We start from the raw sequence: 20,701 nt of genomic DNA, 5'->3' as shown, positions 1-20,701 counted from the left end.
TTCTGACAACTCCATTTTAAATTGCAATTAAGATTATTTTCTATCTTTTTTCTAAACCACTTAAGACCATCTAATAAACTATAAATTAACTTATTTTTTTTAATTACTGGCCATCTCCCCCTACCAGAATATAAGCTTCATGAAAGCAGGGAGTTTTGTCTATTCTCTTCACTGCTTTATCCCCAGTACCTAGAACACTATCTTGCACATACTCAAGTGCAGTAACTCATCATTTATCTGTAAGTGATTTACCTTTTGCTTTTGAATCCACTGAGATTCAAGACGGAAACGAGAAGTACCTCGTGGCAGCCAAAATAGATCTCTGTATTATCAAAGAGGATATACAGATGGTGAATAAGTATGTGAAAAGATGTTCAACATGATTAGCCATTAGGGGAATGCAAATTAAAACCACAGTGAGATATGACCACACACTTATCAGAATGGCTAAAGCAAAATATAGTAAAGGCACCAAATGCTGGAGGGAGGATACAGAGAGGATGCTGGACCTTTCACACATTACTTGCAGAAAGTAAAATGATACAGCCACTCTGGTTGTAGGTAACTGCCATACAGTTACCTACAAAATTAATTGTAGGTAACTGCCATACAGTTACCTACAAAATTAACTGTAGGTAACTACCATATTTAGGCAACTGCTTAAATTTTATTTATTTTTAATTTTACCATGCAAATTAAACATGTGTTTACCATACAGCCAACAATTTCACTTTAGGCATTTATACCAGAAAAAGTGAAAACATGTTCACACAAAATAATCTGTACACAAATATTCACAACAGCATTATTCATAATAACTCAAAACTGGAAATAACCCAAATGTCCTTCAGTGGGTAGATGGTTAAACAAACTGTTGTATATCCATACCATAGACTGCTACTCAGTCATCAAAAGAAAGGTTAAGTTACAAGAGCAAAGATTTAGATTAATCTCAAAGATGTTTCTTAATAGATTTGTTCAACCCAGAATGAGTAACCATGGGACATGAAAATCATCCTTTGCTAGAATTCTTTGAAAATACATTAGATGCTTATTTTAGTAGATGGTAATGAGTCTATTGCATAACAGTTAGGAGCAATAGTCATGTGGAAGGGTTATGACTTCGTACCTGCTCTCCCAGACCTGATGGTCTAATTGGGGAGACAGAAGAAATGGTCAAACACAGTCTAGTAGGAAGTATTCAATGATAGCGAAGAAAGGGAAGCTATAGGAACATAGAATATGATCATCTTACCCAATCTTGGAGGCAGACAGATACAAGAATGGTTTCTACACATAATTAAGGAACAGGAGCATAGAAAAGAAAGGTTAAGTTACAATAGCAGAGATTTAGGTTAGTCTCGAAGACATTTTTTAATAGATTTGTTAAACCAAGAATGAGTAGCCATGGGACATGAAAATCATCCTTTGCTAGAATGAGCACAGGAGCATAGTGATATGAAGGAAGAGGGACACTTCCATTTTGCAACAGCACAGCTAGTCAATAGTGTATCCAGGGATCTGCAGCTTGGGAAAGTAGTAAAAGTTGAGGCTGGACACTGGGGAGGGGTTGACAGTGAGCAGGGACCAAGCCATGAAAGGCCTTTCCAAGTAGCCTGAAGAGTCCAGGCTGTGATATAACCAGAAGTAGCACCTGGATGGAGGCTCTAGTCAAACTGGTTTCTACCATACATCACAGGCCATTCCTTAAACTTTCCTATTTCTAGAACCCATCTTTTCCCAGGGTCCTCTACTCTCCTCTGAGATCAACCCTCCCTGAGCTCTAAGGCCGAGTTCCAACACCACCTCTTTCTCCAGGAAGCCCCCTCAACCCCCTCACTGCAGGGTCTTACCCCCTCCTGGGTAAAGAGGGTGCAGATATTTATGAACATGCATGATCCAGCAGCACCTACAATGAAGTGTGATGGTGAAGAAGCCAGCAGCCAGCCTGCCTGAGTCCCGATCCTGGCTCTACCACTTGCCCTCTGTGCTTTATTTCCTTATGTGTAAAATGAGAATGATAGCTTTATTGTCACAAAAGTTATTTTAGGATTGAATAATTTTATTGATATATTCAACTTAGAGCAGTGATTGGCACAAAGTAAGCACTTAATAAATATAATCTTTTATTACATATTGTGGCCCCCACACCCAACTGCAGGCAAAGCACATCACATGATCAATTAACTTTAGACTAATCAGGGAGTAGCAGTTAATGTTCTACCCTCACAGACAGTCACCGCGATCTGTGACCTCATACTCTGATTAAACAATGGTCAATGCAGGCTGGAAATACACTTTCCTTTCATGGGCAGTCATGTGCTAGAGGTTACAACTCCAAGCCGTGATTTAGAACTAGGTCATCTTCCTAGCTCCTCTGTATTCATCCTTGGATGACCTAGGGCAAATGCCTTCACCTTTTAGAACTTTGCTATTCCCATCTGTACACTGAGAATGAGTTTCTATGAGGTTCAAAATGACAGAGGGCTAGGCAGCACTTTGCAAAGGGCTGATGCAAATGTGATTTCCGTTTCCCAACCTGCAAACCACATACCTCTCATCCCTCACTTTCACTTCCAGAAGCACACTCCCCAGACGGGCACAGCTAGTAAGCCTCCAGTGAAGGGAACAGGTATATTTTAATTTGCCCCACCCACTGACTTGATGAATTCTTTCTCTCCTCCTTCAGGGACTTTCCTAACTTCCTTCTGTAAACGAAGGAAGGAGCACATGAGCATACTGTATATAAATATGCTTGGGAAAGCTTTCTTCTTCTCCTTCTTCTTTTTGTTTTTTCCTTAAACCAAACTTGGTTTCTGTTGTAGGCGGTGCATTCTCTGGCAGGGTAGGGCCACAGTGTGCTCTTGAAGAGGGGAGGGGAGAGGAAAAGGGAAGGAGGAGACTGAGTGATTAAGTCACCCACTGTGAGAGCTGGTCTTCTATTTAATGGGGGCTCTCTCTGCCCAGGAGTCAGAGGTGCCTCCAGGAGCAGCAGGAGCATGGCCGAGGATCTGGGACTGAGCTTTGGGGAAACAGCCAGCGTGGAAATGCTGCCAGAGCATGGCAGCTGCAGGCCCAAGGCCAGGAGCAGCAGCACACGCTGGGCTCTCACCTGCTGCCTGGTGTTGCTCCCCTTCCTTGCAGGACTCACCACGTACCTGCTTGTCAGCCAGCTCCGGGCCCAAGGAGAGGCCTGTGTGCAGTTCCAGGTAAGCCACATGCCACTCTGACCTTGGGGAGGATCAGTGGACTCTCTGCAGCAAGCGGCAACTATTTCAGCTCTGGACAGAGGACAGAGTTTCTTGATGTATCACATTTCTTGTTTCTACATGCAGAGGAAATGTAGAGTGGGAGGGGTGGAGAGGTTCAATTTGGTGTTTATTCTCAGTATTTCTAGGGAATGAATAGTCCCTTCTTTTAATATGGGAATAACCTTAAGCCTCATATTTTTTAGATAATTATAATCATAGTATACTGGTAATTTGGGAACATTCTTTCTATTTAAGAAAAAAACTTTTAAAGTTACTTAACCAACACGGTCATTGAAAAAAGTTAGAAAATACAGATAAGGAGAGGAAGAAAGACATCATTACCCATAACTCTTATAGCTGACCACTGTTAACAGTTTGGGATATATAATTCTGTACAGAATTATATGGCAGATATAAAATGGATTTTTTAAAGAGACAAGATTATTCTGAGTCTGCTAATATATTATGATTTTATTTATATGCTAATGAATTCACAACAGCATGATGCTATAGATACACATTCCTATATGTAGATGCTATAATTTCTTTACCCACTTTTTCTTGGGTTTAGAACTTTTTCCCTTTTTAGAGCTTAAGAAAGAACCTCCTGTGTGATTGTCTATCTCTAAGGTCTTGCTGGGGCCTGGGAGAAGCCTAGTCAGAAAAAGAATATAAAGTCTAGGGAGAACAACGGTAGGGGCAGGGATAGATGTCAAGAAGAAAACATAATTTTTGGCTGGGAACATCAAAGACGTACCTCAAAACCTAAGGAATGTGTCTTTCCAGTAATATCCTTTTTAAAAATGTCCCTTCATAATCTATGATGGCTGATTTCATTTCAGTTCAAAGTATTAAATTGCAAAGGGAAAAAAAATGGGTTTTCAAGGGGTTTAACTGGAAACCTGGCCTCTAAGCAATCCTGGCCAGCTTCAAAGCATAGACACCATGAGCAAGCCACGGAAAATCTGTAATTCTCGCTGCCCCATCAGGGTCAACAAACAGACTGTGATTCAGGCAGCAGCATTCATGGCCAGATGCCATTGCTCATAAAATGTAGAAATATGCAGACAACCCGGAAATGCTGTTTATGTTAAAGGAGAACCGCAGGTCATGGGAAGTCAGACTTTGACCCTTTGACCACCAAGGGGCCAGTTTCTGCTAGAAGTCAAACTGCAGTGCCCAATTGGTGCTCTGAGACTCTGTCCCTCTTTAGCCAGAAGGAGACAGTTGTCCTTGAATGAGACACTGAGTGGCCTCCAGAAACCTGCACTGGGGTCTGAAGGAAGCCCAGAGGCATGACAGGTTCCTACCATCAAGATGATATCTGAGTGCCCTTGGTCAACAGAAGGCAAGGAATGCCTTTGTCTGTCTAGAAGACCAGCAAGCAGAACATCCCAGTCCAGGGAGGATCCATGACTTGCCCAGCCAGAAGGTGAGATGGAGACATGCACTGTCACTAGACAGGAAGCTTGGTGAAGGAAGGCATGGGGTCTTTTTTACTCACTGCTAGCCCCCCGAATCTATCACTGTACCTGTCCAACTGCACATGCTCAAGAAATGAATAAGGCTGACACTATCCATTCCATTATCATTAAACTCATCTTCCTGGAGAGCAGATGTGTGTGGATGATTGCAGCTCTGGTTTGCCCAGGCTCTGTAACTTCTTAGTGTGTCAGAAGAAAAGGAGAGGGAAATGGGGGTGACGCTGGGCTCATGTAGCAATCAGGGCCCTGAAAAGAAACAGCTGGCTCACTCAAGAAAGTGCATTTGTAGAAGAATATTTAAAGAGTTTGAAGGGGTTTAAAGAAGGGCCTCTTTGCTGAGATGCAGACGGATTAAAGGGAACTGAAAGGGCTGGAGCATCCAGGACTAGCAACAGTGGGAAACCAGCGACCATGCCTTGGTGTGCATGGAGGGAGAAGTGTTAGAGAAACCAAGAGAGAACTAAAGCCTAGGAGAGGGCCTGCCTGGAAGACCTAAGGGCTCTGGGGAGAAAGGCAGTCACTGTCAAAACAGCAGCAAGAGCACAGAAGGAAGGAGGGAATGCTGACTGCTCCCCAATCCCCCACCCTGCCTCCAATCCAATCCCATTGACCAGGCTCAGCAGGAAGCCAGGGCTCAAAGGTCCAGGGGCAACTGAGCCAGGAGTCAGCTTCACAGGACAGAGCAGGGTCAGGAAGGGCTGAGAAGGGATCTGGAGAGACTGATGGAGAAGAAATGGCTCAGAAAAGACTGGATTCAAGGAGGGAAAACCAGGGCACCAAGGAGAACTTGGGTAAACATACAGTGGAATATGGCTCACTTCCAGCTGTGAAAATAGGCATGTGGCTTCATTCTTTGAGCCTTTTTCCTTTTCTCCAAAGGGGGTATTAATATCAATACTCTGACAGCATCAATAAGGCATGTGCAGGAGGAGCACTGTGTATGTTGGAAATGTGGGGAGAGCCACATGCACATGGTGGCTGTGACCTGATCATCACTCTACCCCAGGCACCAGGCAACTACAGAGAAAATTTGATGTTGTCCTCAGGAAATAGGCTATTTCAACAGAGAGGTGCTATGGAATTCCAGATGTTTTCCTGGCCCAGCCACAGAGACAGGGGTGGTTCAGGAAAAGCTTTCTGGAGGAGGTAAGGAAGGCACCTGGGCTAGATGCTGTGGCTGAGGTCCAGATCACAGACGCCATTGTGGATAAAAACCAGTCAGATGATCGCTGGTCATTGGAGCTAACAAGGCCTTTGAAGATCAGCTAGCCTAAAGCGCCTAGTTTTGCAGATAGGGACACTGAGGCCCAGGGGACTGAAGAGGTTTGCCCAAGCCCATACCTCTAGTCAGTGACAGAGCCACGATTTGAAACTGGACCATCTGGCCTCCTTCCCTGTGCATTCAGGCAGCCATGTTTGTGCTGTTCCAAGTGCCAGCACCATGAATCAAAGGAAGAAGGAGATCAGTAATACCATGGAGAAAACTATTACCACAACTATACCAGTTACTGAGCCTTACCCCTCTCCCAGTGAGGAACTTCACATGGCAAATCTTATGTCACCCACAGAGTCACCCATCTAGAACTCCTGGCCCAGCAGAGAGTAAGGCTACCTGTATTTTTCCAAAGGGAGAATTAAGAATCAGAGAGCTAGCACAGCATGCTTATGTTACAGAAATACAATTAAAAACAAAATCTGGCCGAGCGCAGTGGCTCACGCCTGTAATCCCAGCACTTTGGGAGGCCGAGGCAGGCGGATCACGAGGTCAGGAAATCGAGACCACCCTGGCTAACATGGTGAAACCCTGTCTCTACTAAAAATACAAAAATTAGCTGGGCATGGTGGCATGCGCCTGTAGTCCCAGCTACTCAGGAAGCTGAGGCAGGAGAATCACTTGAACCCAGGAGGCGGAGGTTGCAGTGAGCTGAGATCGTGCCAGCTCACTCCAGCCTAGGTGACAGAGCAAGACTCTGTCTCAAAAACAAAAACAAAAAAAACAAAGTCTTCTCCCAACCTAGAAATCCTCTCCACAAAGGTAGTAGAGAAAGAAAACAGTTTTATTGTTGAATAAGCATTAAACCAGAATGTGATGCACATCACAGGCAGTCTACCAAGAGATGGCAAAGATAAATATCTCACCCTCTCAGGCAGCCAAGCAAATACAAACCATTGCACACAAGTTAACTGAAAAAAAAGCAAAGTGCGTTAACAGCATATATAATATGGTACATTCATTTTATGAAAATATTTACTTATATGAAGATGTTCGTAAATGCATATTATATCTCAGGAAGAGCATGAAAGAAATTGGTAATTCTGCTAGCATCCAGGTAGAAAACTGGGTGGCTTGTCAGCAAGGGAAAGAGGGGGTCATTTATAAACCTAGCCTCTTTCATACAAAATGTGTACGCTACCTATACAAAAAAGTATAGAAATAATAAAACCTGTTAGGTCCTTTAGATTTCTGCAGAATATTAGGCAGACGTGTCTTGGAAGAGTTTAGGGTTGAAAGTTAAAATCCAGTTTGAATTCTGGCCTAGACACTTCTTAACCATGTTACCTAACCCTTTTGGGCCTCAGCTTCTTTATGTATAAAATAGGGATAATTAGAAATAAAGTATTTGAAGTGTCCATCAAGGAGTGAGGGATTAGTCAATGTTAACAATTATTATTATTATGACCAGGGAATTTCCCTGCTCAGGGAAATTACATCATAGAAGACAACTTCTTCACCTGCCCTGGAATTTGCCATGGCCGGGCCAGAGCGTAGGTGTTGATGCTAGAGGGATTTTCTTGGTACATGTTTATGAGCTGTCTCTGTGTTTCATTCCCCACCCAGGTCTTGCCTACCAACCCCCACTAATTCCTCAATCCATTTTTTACCCAGCTGCACTTGACAGCCCTGTAGGCTGGGCATTCTTTGGGCCCTACATATCTTCCACTGCCCTCAGATTGGGTCCACAGGCCCTACTCTGGGCCCAGATCCCCTGAGACCAGGCCTCCATCCTTTCTGGGCACAGCTTTGGCACACAGAGTCTGTGCAGGCAAAGCAGAATGCACCAAGATGACTCAGCCCAAGCCCAGTGGTGGCACTTAGTACCGCACAACGAATCCTCAGGGATGCCATAGGAGGCATTCCTGCCCAGGGTTTAACCACTGCCCAACCTGTCCTTCCCTTTTCAGTCCCACTTCTAGCATCATCTGCACACTCTCCCCACATTCTCCTTGGTTCCCTCCAACCTCACTTCCACGCCGCCCTGAAAATCTCTACAATGCTCCTGGCTTTTATTCCCTGAACGATTCTTCCCCGCTGAGGCCTCCTGGTCTCCAATCAGACCAATAGGGTCCTGTAGTGATGGCTTGGGCTTCAGAGTCACACAGACTTGAGGAAAAGCCATGGCTCCACCACATCACAGCTGCAACCTCTTAATAACTTATTATATAGCAGAAACCACACTAAATTTTTTAATGTTAAAGGTTTTGAGACAAGTACATGAGATCACACCTATAAAGCATCTAGCATGGTATCTGGTAGGTAAACATGTGCGATACTTCTTTGCTATCATTACTACATGCATCATCTCAGTTAACAATGGAAAACACACAATAAGGAAACTACTATTATGATCCACATTTTAGAGATGATGAAGCTGAGGTTTGGAAAGGCTAAACAATGTGCCCAGTCACACAGTTAAAGAATGTGACACTGGGATTTAAATCCACTCTATATATTTCTCCTAATCACTATGTTGTCTGCCTTTGAGAATAAGTCCAGCCAAGTATTCACCTCCTGGGATAGGCAGGAGGATTTAACTATGAAAAGCTCCTACCCCATAGTAAGTGCTCAATAAATGCCAGTCCTCTTCCTCCCCTGAGGGCACCTATCTGTACCTGGCACACAGAAGGCACACACTAAGTGTTTTCTGTCTGGAGGGAGGGTTGGGGGAGGGGGGCAAGGTACTAGATCTCCCTGGGCCATAGACTCACTGTCTATAAAATGAGGAGATTAATACACTTTCTATAAAGCACTATGGTGAGAATTCTGCAAAATGTCCAGAAAGCTGCTGCCATAGAGTAGATGCTCAGCAGACATGATTCCCTCCCCCTCCCCACTCCTCCTGGGATGAGCCCTCTTATCTCACTCAAGTTGTTTCCTCTTTCGGAAGGATTATGGATCATGATAATCTCTTTCAGTGTTGTCTAGAGAAAACAAACAGAGAGTTGAGATAAAAGTACTTTGTAAATTGCAGACTCCTTATCCCTCAGTGAAGATGCCCCTGCTGTAACCTCAGGAAGCATCAGCATACCTGGAAGATATTCACTCCAAAGATCGGCTTGTGGGCAAAGGGAAGGGAAACCAGAGGCACTGAAGGTGCACTGAAGAAGTGCAGAGGCAGGAAGGGCAAACAAGCCTGGCTGTGAATCTCAGACAACCAGGCAGCTTGCAGCAGGTAACGGCAGAATCCACTCAACCACCAGGTAAAGTGAACGTATCGCTGAGTGCCAGGCCAGCTTGGAGAGCTCCTGCATCCGCACCCAGTGGAGCATGCACTGCAAACCACTCACTGGCTACAAGAGGTCATCTCCCAGCCTGACCCGTCCTTGTAACTGACAGCAGCAACAAGCTGGGGATGTGAAGTGGGTGGGGCATAAATTCCATTCCCTCAACCTATTTGCATTCTGAAAGGGCAGAAGTTCAAAAGCCTGAGGAAGCCTAGTGAATGTCTGTCCTTGGGGAAAAGCAGATGCCTCCCAGAGCTCCTAAAGCATCCAAATCTACTCCTTGTGATAGAGAGATACAAGGATAGCTTCTGTGTACAACTGAAGTCGTAAGACCAAAAACAGGATGTGAAGAACCAACAATACAGCCTACAACCATATATTGAGCCCAAAGAAATAAGGAAAGTGAACCTTATGTATGTGGCCTTTCTGAGCCGTCACAATAGACCTGGGAGGAAAGAATTATTGTCTGCTTTTATTGACAAGGATACAGTTTCATTGAGGTCAAGTGACATGCCACAATCAGAGCACCAGGAAATAATGGAGCTGGGATTTCCAAATTTGCTCACCCGCAAACACCAGCATCTTTGCTTTGTACTGTGCTGAATGTTGCACATAAAGCCCTATCCAGGGCACCTTGGAGGATGATGAAATGACCTCAGAATAAAACATTTCCAGGTTGGTGTTATCCTTGTGCAAGTATAAACAGGCAGAAGCAGAAGGAAGAGACAAAGAGGCAAACGTCTGCATATTTCTCCTGGAAGTGCTGGGAGGATGTTTTGGATCATAAAATATTTATGCCTTTGCAATTACAGCATTTATGACAGCAAGAGATGAATATCTCTCCCTGTTTATGAATAGAGATAGGCAGTGACTATAGTACATGAGAGGAAAGGCTACGTGGATCATTAGTTAAAACATACTTAGGGGATTTTTCTGGGGAAATGCCAGGAAATCTCAAGGATTATCTTGCTTCAGGCTTGTTCATCTATTGTACACTCAGCTGATGTTTATGAAGCTCCTAATATGTGCCAGGGTCCGTACTTGGTCTAAACGTTCAGATCCCAAGCCCTCCATGCACTCTTTGACCTTGGACAGTTGCTTGACCTCTTTTCGTGCCATTCTAAGCCATGAAAAGGTGATGCTGACCGCTCTTGTAAAAGTAGCTGGAGTATTAGATGAGGCAGACACATAAATGCCCAATACAGGACCTGGCACCTGGGGAGCATTCAACTAAACTTCAATCTCTTCTTTATGCTTTCTTCTGCCCAATTTAAATAATTAAAGTAATTCCAAAAATACCTATAGTAACAGATTATGGTTAGTTTGAGTCAGGGATTACCAGTCAACATACAAAAAAAAAAAAAAATCAAATGAGAGGAAAAATTCCCTGACCTACAAGAACTAAGGAGGGCAGGGGAAGGGAAGCACCAGCTGTTTTTTGCTAGGGCTAACATATGCTGGTGGGAGCAAGCATCCCATCTCCCTCTAAGATGCATGCTCATGGGCATACACATTTTCTTTTCTGACTCTGGCTCCTGGCTAAGCCTTGCCACTTACAACAAATCTTTCTAGAGCCACAGCTATGCTCCACACAGAGCCTGATGAAGACCTTTAGAGGCCCTAGTACTAAATGACAAACATTTTTAATAGGAACAAAAAGTTGTCTTTCCTAGATTTTTGGATTGTAAAACTCTGGCTGAAGTCACTGCATCCTCACCCCCTCTCTGACTCTCATTGTCTGCCTCTGTCTTCTTGATGCCTGAGAATCTGTGCATTTTGCCAGCTGGATAATCTGGCAAAAGTGCCAGGCACTGACTGAGGCACTAGGAATATAGGTCCCCACCTGTAGGCAGGTTGAATTTTCAGAGTGAGAAAAGTCATAAGCACACAAATAAATAATAAAATTCGATCCTGGATCTCAGCCAGTGGTTTGAAAAGATATGTATAGAGGAATAATCTCATTATCAGACACCATGTCTATTCAATTGGAGGCTAATGTTGCCATGACCAGCACCTCTTAGGAGCCAACACCTCTTTGGTGCCCCCAGAATAACGAGAAGTGATGGAAATGAGTCAGGGCTGGAACACAGAAGACATTGCATTGGCCTGGTGTTCCTGGGAACCATCCTGAGAGCAGGCATTGGGACAGCTGTAGTGCATAAACCTTTTCCCAAATGAGCTATTATTCCATCCTCTCAAATTTCTTCCTCATTCATTACTGCTTCCTATCACAATAATTTCCCTCCTGTGATAAACAGAGTTGTTATTAAGAGAAGCAGCAATGGAAGGTTTAGATGTTGTTCTTGGAGAAAGAGTCTCAAATGACGTCCTTCTTGTGGACTCTTGGAATGTTGTAGTCTTCAACATCTGCCAACAGGCTCGGTCACCACCTCCAGATGTTTAGTGGCACACTGGACCATACTTGTCCATCCATCTATGAAAACAAAATGTGTGCCCAAGTTACAGAAGTCCAGAAGAGCAAACAGGGAAATGTGTCCACAGCTCAGATACATGCTAAAGACAATGGGATTCTGAGTGAAAAAGGAATGTTGTAAACTCTTAGCCGAGTGTCATCTTAGCCAAAGACAAGCAGGATGTTCAAAATTTCTCAGCAGATAATTAAATAAATCAAAAGAGGCCAACCAGGGCAGGTACCTTTCCTACACCGGAGGATGCAATCAAGATCTCTCTGATTCTTTTTGAGAACTCCACCTTCAGTTTTCTGCCTTGCCAAAGGATCAATTCCTTCAGCTCTGTCAATATCAAGGAAGGCAATAGACTGCAGAATAAGTTCATTTCTGGGCTGCTTCTCCACTCCCTCAAGACCATCCAAGTTATTGATTCTGGATAAGTGATCACAGAAATTGGGTTTAGGTTTTCAAAAACTGCTGTACTCATGACCCTGTGCCAAATGCACATAATGTATTCATTTCCCAGCAGAAAGCCTTGATGTTTTCCAACTACTCCCATGTCCTGTTGAGCATCCTTACATGTCATATCCATACATAAAACACCACATCACAGATGCAGGGTATTGAGGTATTTGCTGTTGTGCAAGCTGTTGGCCTTGTCTGGAATAGTCATTACCTCTTTTATCACCTGGCTAATACCTGCAGGACCTGTAAGACTCTGTTCAGGAGCAATTTCTTCTGACTCTCCCATTTCTGGGCGAGGTCTCTGTGTCCCTACTCATTCAATAAAGTAACTACACTTACTCTGTTTCTTCAGATATCTTGAATCAATTCACAGTGGTTGCCTCTCATGGCTGGGAACACAGAGGGCTTAGAGAGAAATAAATAATGGATAGCAAGACTGAGATACGTTAGGACTTTGAATGCCAAGACAAAATGAGATTGGACTGGGTCTTAAGAGCCATGAGGAGCCACTGAAGGTTTATGAGCAGTGTAGTATCTAGATAAAGTGATGCTTTAGAAAAAGCCCTCTGAAGGCAGGCCAGGAAATAGATCAAGGAAAAGGAGAAAACTGAAGTACAAAGACCCTGCTAGGGGCTGATAAAAGAATCCAGGAGAGCCGCATGCCAAGGCCTGGAATTGAAACACCATGAGAAAAGTTGCAAAATAGAAATGACAGCCCTTGGTTTTGTGGAAGAAGAAAAAAAGAAAATTTCAGGTCTGGTAATCGAGAGAAAGCAGTAATGGTGGCTTTAACAGAATTGAGAAGTGGATGGAAAGGGGCTGGACAGACCGTAAAGTCAGTTAGTCATTCAAAGACAAGATTTCTGCCCTCAAGGGGCTTCTAGTAGAGGTTAGGTAGCATGACCTGGGAGCGAACAAAGGCTGGAGGTCCCGGCTCTAACAAAATCACTGATATCACAGACCTGCTCACAGACCTAGACTCAGCAATGACACAATTACATCCACATGACTATGCAGGCAGATGGCAAGACATCCAAACATATGATGCCACATCACAGACACGTGTACAGATGCTGAAACATATCAATTTAGTCTCCCCACTGATGGAGCTGTATTCTCTCACATTCACACAGACACGCAATTCCTCATTCATGAGACAGTCCTCCCTTGGTATCCATAGGGATTGATTTCAAGACCCCCATGGATACCAAAATCTGCAGATGCTAAAGTCCTTGATATAAAATGGCATAGTATTTGCACATAACCTAGTCACATCCTCCTATATACTTTAAATCATCCATAGATTACTTATGATACCTAATACAATGTAAATGCTATGTAAATGGTTGCTATGCTATATTGTTTGTTATTTGCATTATTTTCATGGTTGTAATTTTTTTCAAATATTTTTGATCCACAGTTGGTTGAATCTGCAGATATGGAAATCATAGAACCTGACTATACACTCACAACACACACATTTTGAGATGTAAAATAGATCAAGTGTTCATATAATAAGAGGATCAGTCTGTTAGTGGAGACTGTGTAGCAACAAGAACCAAATCAGAAGATTGGGTTGAGTCAAAATCATATTAGAGAAGGCTTTTTTTTAATATCATAAATTTTGTTTTATTTTTATTTTTTATTGATACATAATATTTTATGTATGTGTGGGGTACATGTGATATTTTGCTACATACATAAAATGTGTAATGATCAAGTCAGGGTATTTGGGGTATCCATTGTTTTGAGTATTTATCATTTCTATGTGTTGGGGACACTTCAAGTTTTCTCTTTCAGCTACTTTGTAATGTACAGTATAATATACAGTTGCTAAATATAGTCACCATACTCTGCTATCAAACATTAGAACTTAAACTTTCCATCCAACTGTACGTTTGTACCCACTGTCTAACCTCACTTCATCCCTGTCCTCTCCCACTCACACACCTTTCCCAGCCCCTAGTGTCTGTCATTCTACTCTTTACCCGCATGAGACCAACTCTTTTAGCTCCCACATATCAATGAGAACATGCAAAGTGTGTCTTTCTGTGTCTGGTTTATTTCACTTAACATAATGACCTCCAGTTCTATCCATGTTGCTGCAAATAACGTGATTTCATTTTTTATGCCAAATAGTATTCCATTGTTTATATATACCACATTTTCTTTATCCTTCCATCTATATCTTGATAGAGGTATGGATCAGATTGATTCCATATCTCTACTATTGTGAATAGTCTTGCAATAAGCATGTGAGCGCAAGTATCCCTTTGATATATTCATTTCTTTTCTTTTGACTATGTACCCAGTAGTGAGATTGCTAGATTGTATGGTAGTTCTATTTTTAGTTTTTTGAGAAATATCCATACTATTTTCCATAGTGGCTATACTAATTTATATTCCCACCAACCATGTATAATAGTCCAATGCATGATATTATTTATAAGCTAAGAGCATACTTTTGCTATTAAGTTTTATGCTCAGATATGTGAGTGGTGATTCCTTCGTTTTCCATGCATTCTTTTCACTAACTCATAGATTTTCTGATTTGTTCTTCACCTCAATCCTATGAGTAATTTAGGGCTAAGTATGTTATTATTCCCACTTTAGAAATAAAGACACCAAAGCTCAGAGAGGAAAAGTCTTGCTCAAGGTCATATTGTTAATAAATGGTGGAACAAGGATTTAAATTCAGATCTGTCTGCTGCTAAGGGAGTTACTCTTCCATCATCATGTGGTATCTGAAATAGCTCACAAACTAGGGTTGCAATTATTTAAAAAGTCTTTATCTATTGCACAGAAACAAAGAAGAATTGTTGAGGCTGATGAAAAGGAGAACATAGCCATTATTTTCTTTGCTGTATCATTTTTAAGAAGAGTCCCAATTTTAAAATTATGGTAGAGAAAAGAAAATAAAGCAAGTGCCATTATTTGTTCAAATAACAAAAGCACAGACAAGATGCTGAGTTCCCCTAGAATAGAACGAGAAAAGCTCTCAAAAAAAGAACCTTAAAGTTGAACTTCAGAGATAAGCCTAAGGAAGAGGAAGGTCATTGGAAGTGTCAGGGGAGGAAAGTGGAGAGTTGAGATGCAAGATTCCCATCAACAAAAATATTTTCATTCTCATTTCCCTCATCACAGAGTACCCAGGCTGGCCAGCAGAAGCTTTGTAATCATACCTGTGCTATGGGAAGCTGTAAGTGTTGGGATCAAAAGGACCACAGTTGGTCTAAACTATACTTTCTTTCCCAATAGGCTCTAAAAGGACAGGAGTTTGCACCTTCACATCAGCAAGTTTGTAAGTATGCTCATCTTCAATGCCTTTCCTTGTGGGGAATAAGAACATTTCTAGTAGTTCTGTATGTAGGAAGTTCAGAGATGAGTCTTTAAGTACAAGTTGCTAAGCTGAGGGATGCAAATCCAGAGGAGAACTGAGGCTCCGCTGCAGGCACTAAGAAGGCAAAATGGCACCATGGCCAAGTGCATGGCCTGTGGAGCTGACGGCCTGAACTCAAACCCCAACTCTGGAATCTACTAGCAGTGTGACCTTTGGGCAAATAATCTCACCTGTCTCTGCCTGCATTTACTCACCTGTAAAAATGGTTATACTAGATGCTACTCAACAGGGTTAATGTGAATTAAATCAGTTAATTCCTATAAAGGGGTTAGAACAATGTCTAGCACATCAAAAGTATGCAATTGATTTTTGCTTTTTATTACCATCAACACCACCTATTTATAACTACAATTAGACCATGCCTAATCCAACATAATAGTTTCTGAGAACCAGAGGGAAATTCTAAGGTCTTCTCAAGAATTAATAGACAGAGGCCCAGAGAGGGAAAAGGATCCACCAAGGTCATATAGCTAAAGAATAGTTCCCATCCGCTCCTCATCCCATTTCTTTTGGGCCATCTATTCAGTGAATATAGTTAAAGGGACCATGGAAGAAGGCAAAAAGCCAATTCATGCCCATGAAAGAATTTTGAGGGAAAGAGCAGTGAGTTGTGCTTTATTGAGCACTGGCTATTTGCAAAGTTCATGCTAAGCACCTCCATCTATACTGTGCCCATCTTAGATGAGATGAGAAAACAGGGTCTCAGGCAGGCTAGATAAACTTGCCCAAAGCCATGGGGCCAAGATTCATTTGTGCTCAAGACTCTTTCTTCTGAGTCACCCTGTCCTTGGTGGTGCTTGCTGCAGGTGCCACATTCCAATCCAAAATCCTGCAAGGAGTGGCACTGGACCAAGCTGGAGGAGATCAAGGTTTCTCTCCTATCATAGGCACCGTGCAACTCACAAAGGGCCATCTTCATTTCAGTCACCCTTTGTCTCATACAAAGCACATTTCTCCTTTTGTTACAGATGCACCTCTTAGAGCAGATGGAGATAAGCCAAGGGCACACCTGACAGGTAAGCCTCCCTGCTGTGTTTTACGGGAGACCATGGGCCAGAATCCTGAGATTTCTTTCAGCACTTTACCAAAATTCATTCTAGTGGCTTAAAATGAAAACTACATTCCTTGGTAAGAGACTCCTCCCCTCAATATTCCAGTGTGTGCGTGTGTGTGTGTGTGTACACAAATATGTATACACACACACACATTTTCCTTATCCATTCATCTGTTGATGAACACTTAGGTTGATTCCACATTTTTGCTATTGTGAATAGTGCTACAATAAGCATGTGAGTGCAAGTATCTCAGTGGAGGGTTATTTGGATGTCTTCTTCCCTGTGGGGGGTTCCAAAGGCCCATGTCTCTTGGGCATTTTCTTTCAGATTCTATCAGCCCTCTTTCTTTCTCTCCTGTCTCTCTCTTTCCTTCATACACTGAGTCATTCAGAAACGGCTTCTCTCCAGCTTGGAGCTGCAAGTAATTCTGGATCTGGTCACAAGCAAAAAGTCCCCAGAGTTGCCAATTTATCTAGTTCATCTGTGCCCTATTCAAGATGATGTAACTAAACATTTACCTTCAGGGAGGTGTTTCCAAAGAATTTTCATTGATGTATAGAAATCAAGAGAAATTCCATACTATCACCAGTTGGCCAACTTTCCAAGTCTAGTGTAGAAATCCCAGGCACCTCACACCTAGAGTTCCTATACCTCTGAGACTCCAGGGGAAAGAGCAAGACAGTGCAGAAGGATATGTTAGAACCCGCTGAAAACCTAGAAGGTTAAAAAGGAAGCATACCCTCCTGACCTATAAGAAAATTTGCAATCTGCAGGGGGATATCCTTGTGGCCCAAGACATTGGTGTTATCATTTGACTAAGAGGAAATTATTTGTGGTGAGCTCTGAGTGAGGATTAGGACCAGGGAGATGCCAAGTTTCTATCACTTACCTCATGCCTGTAAGACAAGTGTTTTGTTCCAATTGATGAATGGGGATAAAACAGTTCAGCCAATCACTCATGGGGCAAAGAATAGGAATTTGAAGGGTCTGGTGCCTGGCCTTGTCATACATAAACAAGAGAGGCAATGATGAGTTTTATCTGAGTCATTTGGGAAAGGATAATTCTTGCAGCAAGCCATTTTCCTAAACACAGAAGAATAGGGGGATTCCTTAACCTTCATTGTTCTCCAGGATCATAGGTCTCAGGTAAAATTAAAAATTGTCAGGTCAGACCACTCAGTCTCAGAAAGGCAAAGTAATTTGCCCCAGGTCACTAGTCCAAGATGCTGTTCTCTTTCAACAAATGTGTTTGTCCAGTCACATATTCTTCATTCGTTCCTCCCCAAAGCAGTTTTTAGCTGTTAGGTATATTCAATCACTTTAGTCTTTTTCGAAAATGATATGAGACCCTTTTTAAGCAAAGTCTACAGTTTCCAAATGAGCAAATTAATCCTCTCTCTTGTCTTTCCAGTTGTGAGACAAACTCCCACACAGCACTTAAAAAATCAGCTCCCAGCTCTGCACTGGGAACATGAACTAGGCCTAGCCTTCACCAAGAACCGAATGAACTATACCAACAAATTCCTGCTGATCCCAGAGTCGGGAGACTACTTCGTTTACTCCCAGGTCACATTCCGTGGGATGACCTCTGAGTGCAGTGAAATCAGACAAGCAGGCCGACCAAACAAGCCAGACTCCATCACTGTGGTCATCACCAAGGTAACAGACAGCTACCCTGAGCCAACCCAGCTCCTCATGGGGACCAAGTCTGTGTGTGAAGTAGGTAGCAACTGGTTCCAGCCCATCTACCTCGGAGCCATGTTCTCCTTGCAAGAAGGGGACAAGCTAATGGTGAACGTCAGTGACATCTCTTTGGTGGATTACACAAAAGAAGATAAAACCTTCTTTGGAGCCTTCTTACTATAGGAGGAGAGCAAATATCATTATGTGAAAGTCCTCTGCCACCGAGTTCTTAATTTTCTTTGTTCAAATGTAATTACAACCAGGGGTTTTCTTGGGGCCGGGAGTACGGGGCATTCCACAAGGACAACGGTTTAGCTATGAAATTTGGGGCCCAAAATTTCACACTTCCTGTGCCTTACTGATGAGAGTACTCACTGGAAAAAGGCTGAAGAGAGCAAACATATTATTATGATGGGTTGGAGGATTGGTGAGTTTCTAAGTATTAAGACACTGATCACTAAATGAATGGATGATCTACTCAGGTCAGGACTGAAAGAGAAATATTTCAACACCTTCCTACTGTACAATGGTCACCAGTGGTCCAGTTATTGTTCAATTTGATCATAAATTTGCTTCAAATCAGGAGCTTTGAAGGAAGTCCAAGGAAAGCTCTAGAAAACAGTATAAACCTTCAGAGGCAAAATCCTTCACCAATTTTTCCACATATTTTTATGCCTTGCCTAAAAAAAATGAAAAGAGTTGGTATGTCTCATGCATGTTCTCACAGAAGAAGTTGGTTTTCAGGTCATCTATAGCATATGAGAAAAGCTACCTTTCTTTTATGTACACAGATATCAAAATAAGCACGTATGAGTTTCACATGTATATCAAAAATACGACAGTTGCTTGTATTCAGCAGAGTTTTCTTGACCACCTATTATGTTCTGGGTGCTACCTTAACCCAGAAGACACTATGAAAAACAAGACAGACTTCACGAAACTTATATGAACACCACTAGATGCTTCCTGATCAAATATCAATCAACGTACTCTAAAGAATAACTCCAAGTCTTGACCGGGCGCGGTGGCTCACGCCTGTAATCCCAACACTTTGGGAGGCCGAGGCGGGTGGATCATCTAAGGCCAGGAGTTCGAGACCAGCCTGACCAACATGGAGAAACCCCATCTCTACTAAAAATACAAAATTAGCCAGGCGTGGTAGTGCATGCCTGTAATCCCAGCTACTCAGGAGGCCAAGGCAGGAGAATTGCTTGAACTAGGGAGGCAGGAGTTGCAGCAAGCCCAGATCACGCCATTGCACTCCAGCCTGGGTAACAAGAGCAAAACTCTGTCTAAAAAAAAAATAAAATAATAACTCCAAGTCTTTAAAAAATATCATCTGAAACTGTTACATCAGATTTCTGGCACTCTCCTGACTGTGGAAGATAGCCGGCTGATTAGTTCCCTGAAGAAACCTGAAGACAGATACCTAGTTAACTAGATCAACTATATTGCCAACTCGTTTGATGCTGGCAGACAATGGACTTATTCCCTGGGGGAGGGGAAAAAAGAAGTCAATCACCAAATCTGAAGAAGTTAACCTAGATCTTTGAGGTTTGATTTGCAACTTTATATGCAGAGTGTTATGTGGGTATTTTCCCTTAAAATATTCAGAGGGATTTACATATGTGATTAGCTAATGAGCCTAGCCAAGACCTTCCCTGGAGGAGAGGCTGGACATTGTGGAAGTCCCTTCTGTGCTTCAGTGGGTTCATATCCTCTAGTCTGTATGATTTTCCTACACTAATATGTCAAGGGCAGGAGAGGCAGCTCTGTTCTCTTAGCCTTTGATGACTTGTCTGCAAAGCAGGAATCTGCCTATTTGTTTCCAAGGAGCAAATGAGCTCATGAGAATGAAACATGTTAACTTCATGCATTCTGTGCCATCTGAGCATTTTGGTATGATATGACTGGTGACCCTTGGACCCTGTTATAAATGCTTCCTATCCTGGGAGACCTCACAGATGAGTCTGAGAGCAAATTTGGCACCAAAATCACTCTCACTCTGGTTTCCAGTAGACTGTAGAGGCAGAGAGGCATTTGAGAGTCTCCTGAGCAGAGTGTCCAGTGTAGCAGGAGCACTTCATCAATATTTCTTGAGTTATAATTAAATAAAAATTAATTTCTGATTTCTCAGTTTGGAGGTTAAGGCTCTAAATATATTTTCTAACCTCTGCTAGGCTAACTTAAACCAGGCCTTTTTCTGGCCTTCCGTTTCTCAAAACAGTCAGCACAGAGTCAGTGGGAGCATAGAGGAGTGTGGTCACCTCCACCTGGCTCACCAGAGTCTTCATAGAGGAAGTGAAGCCTGGAAGAAACTGGGCAGGCCCCAGATGACCACAGGGAAAGGGCATCACAGATGGAGGAATTACCCTTGACTTAAAGCAGAAAAGAAAGATTTCTCAGTAACTCCAAAACTTCCTTGATAGGAGAATATTCCCTCAACCAA

At 42.7% G+C, this 20,701-nt stretch overlaps 1 protein-coding gene across 1 annotated transcript; it reads left to right on the top strand.

Moving 5' to 3' along the window:
• Positions 1-2,864: 2,864 nt before the first annotated feature.
• On the top strand, positions 2,865-19,545 carry TNFSF15 (TNF superfamily member 15). The gene is made up of 4 exons (XM_003264047.2): positions 2,865-3,209; positions 15,373-15,415; positions 16,483-16,530; positions 17,981-19,545. The coding sequence occupies exons 1-4, from the start codon at positions 3,000-3,002 to the stop codon at positions 18,433-18,435; spliced, it is 756 nt and encodes a 251-aa protein (XP_003264095.1). The 5' UTR covers positions 2,865-2,999; the 3' UTR covers positions 18,436-19,545.
• Positions 19,546-20,701: the final 1,156 nt, after the last annotated feature.

This window comes from Nomascus leucogenys, chromosome 8 (genome assembly GCF_006542625.1).
Source record: "Nomascus leucogenys isolate Asia chromosome 8, Asia_NLE_v1, whole genome shotgun sequence".
In the NCBI taxonomy this organism is placed as follows: Eukaryota; Metazoa; Chordata; class Mammalia; order Primates; family Hylobatidae; genus Nomascus; species Nomascus leucogenys.
The sequence above is the reverse complement of the archived record's forward strand: the minus strand, read 5'-3'. Positions and strand labels throughout refer to the sequence as shown.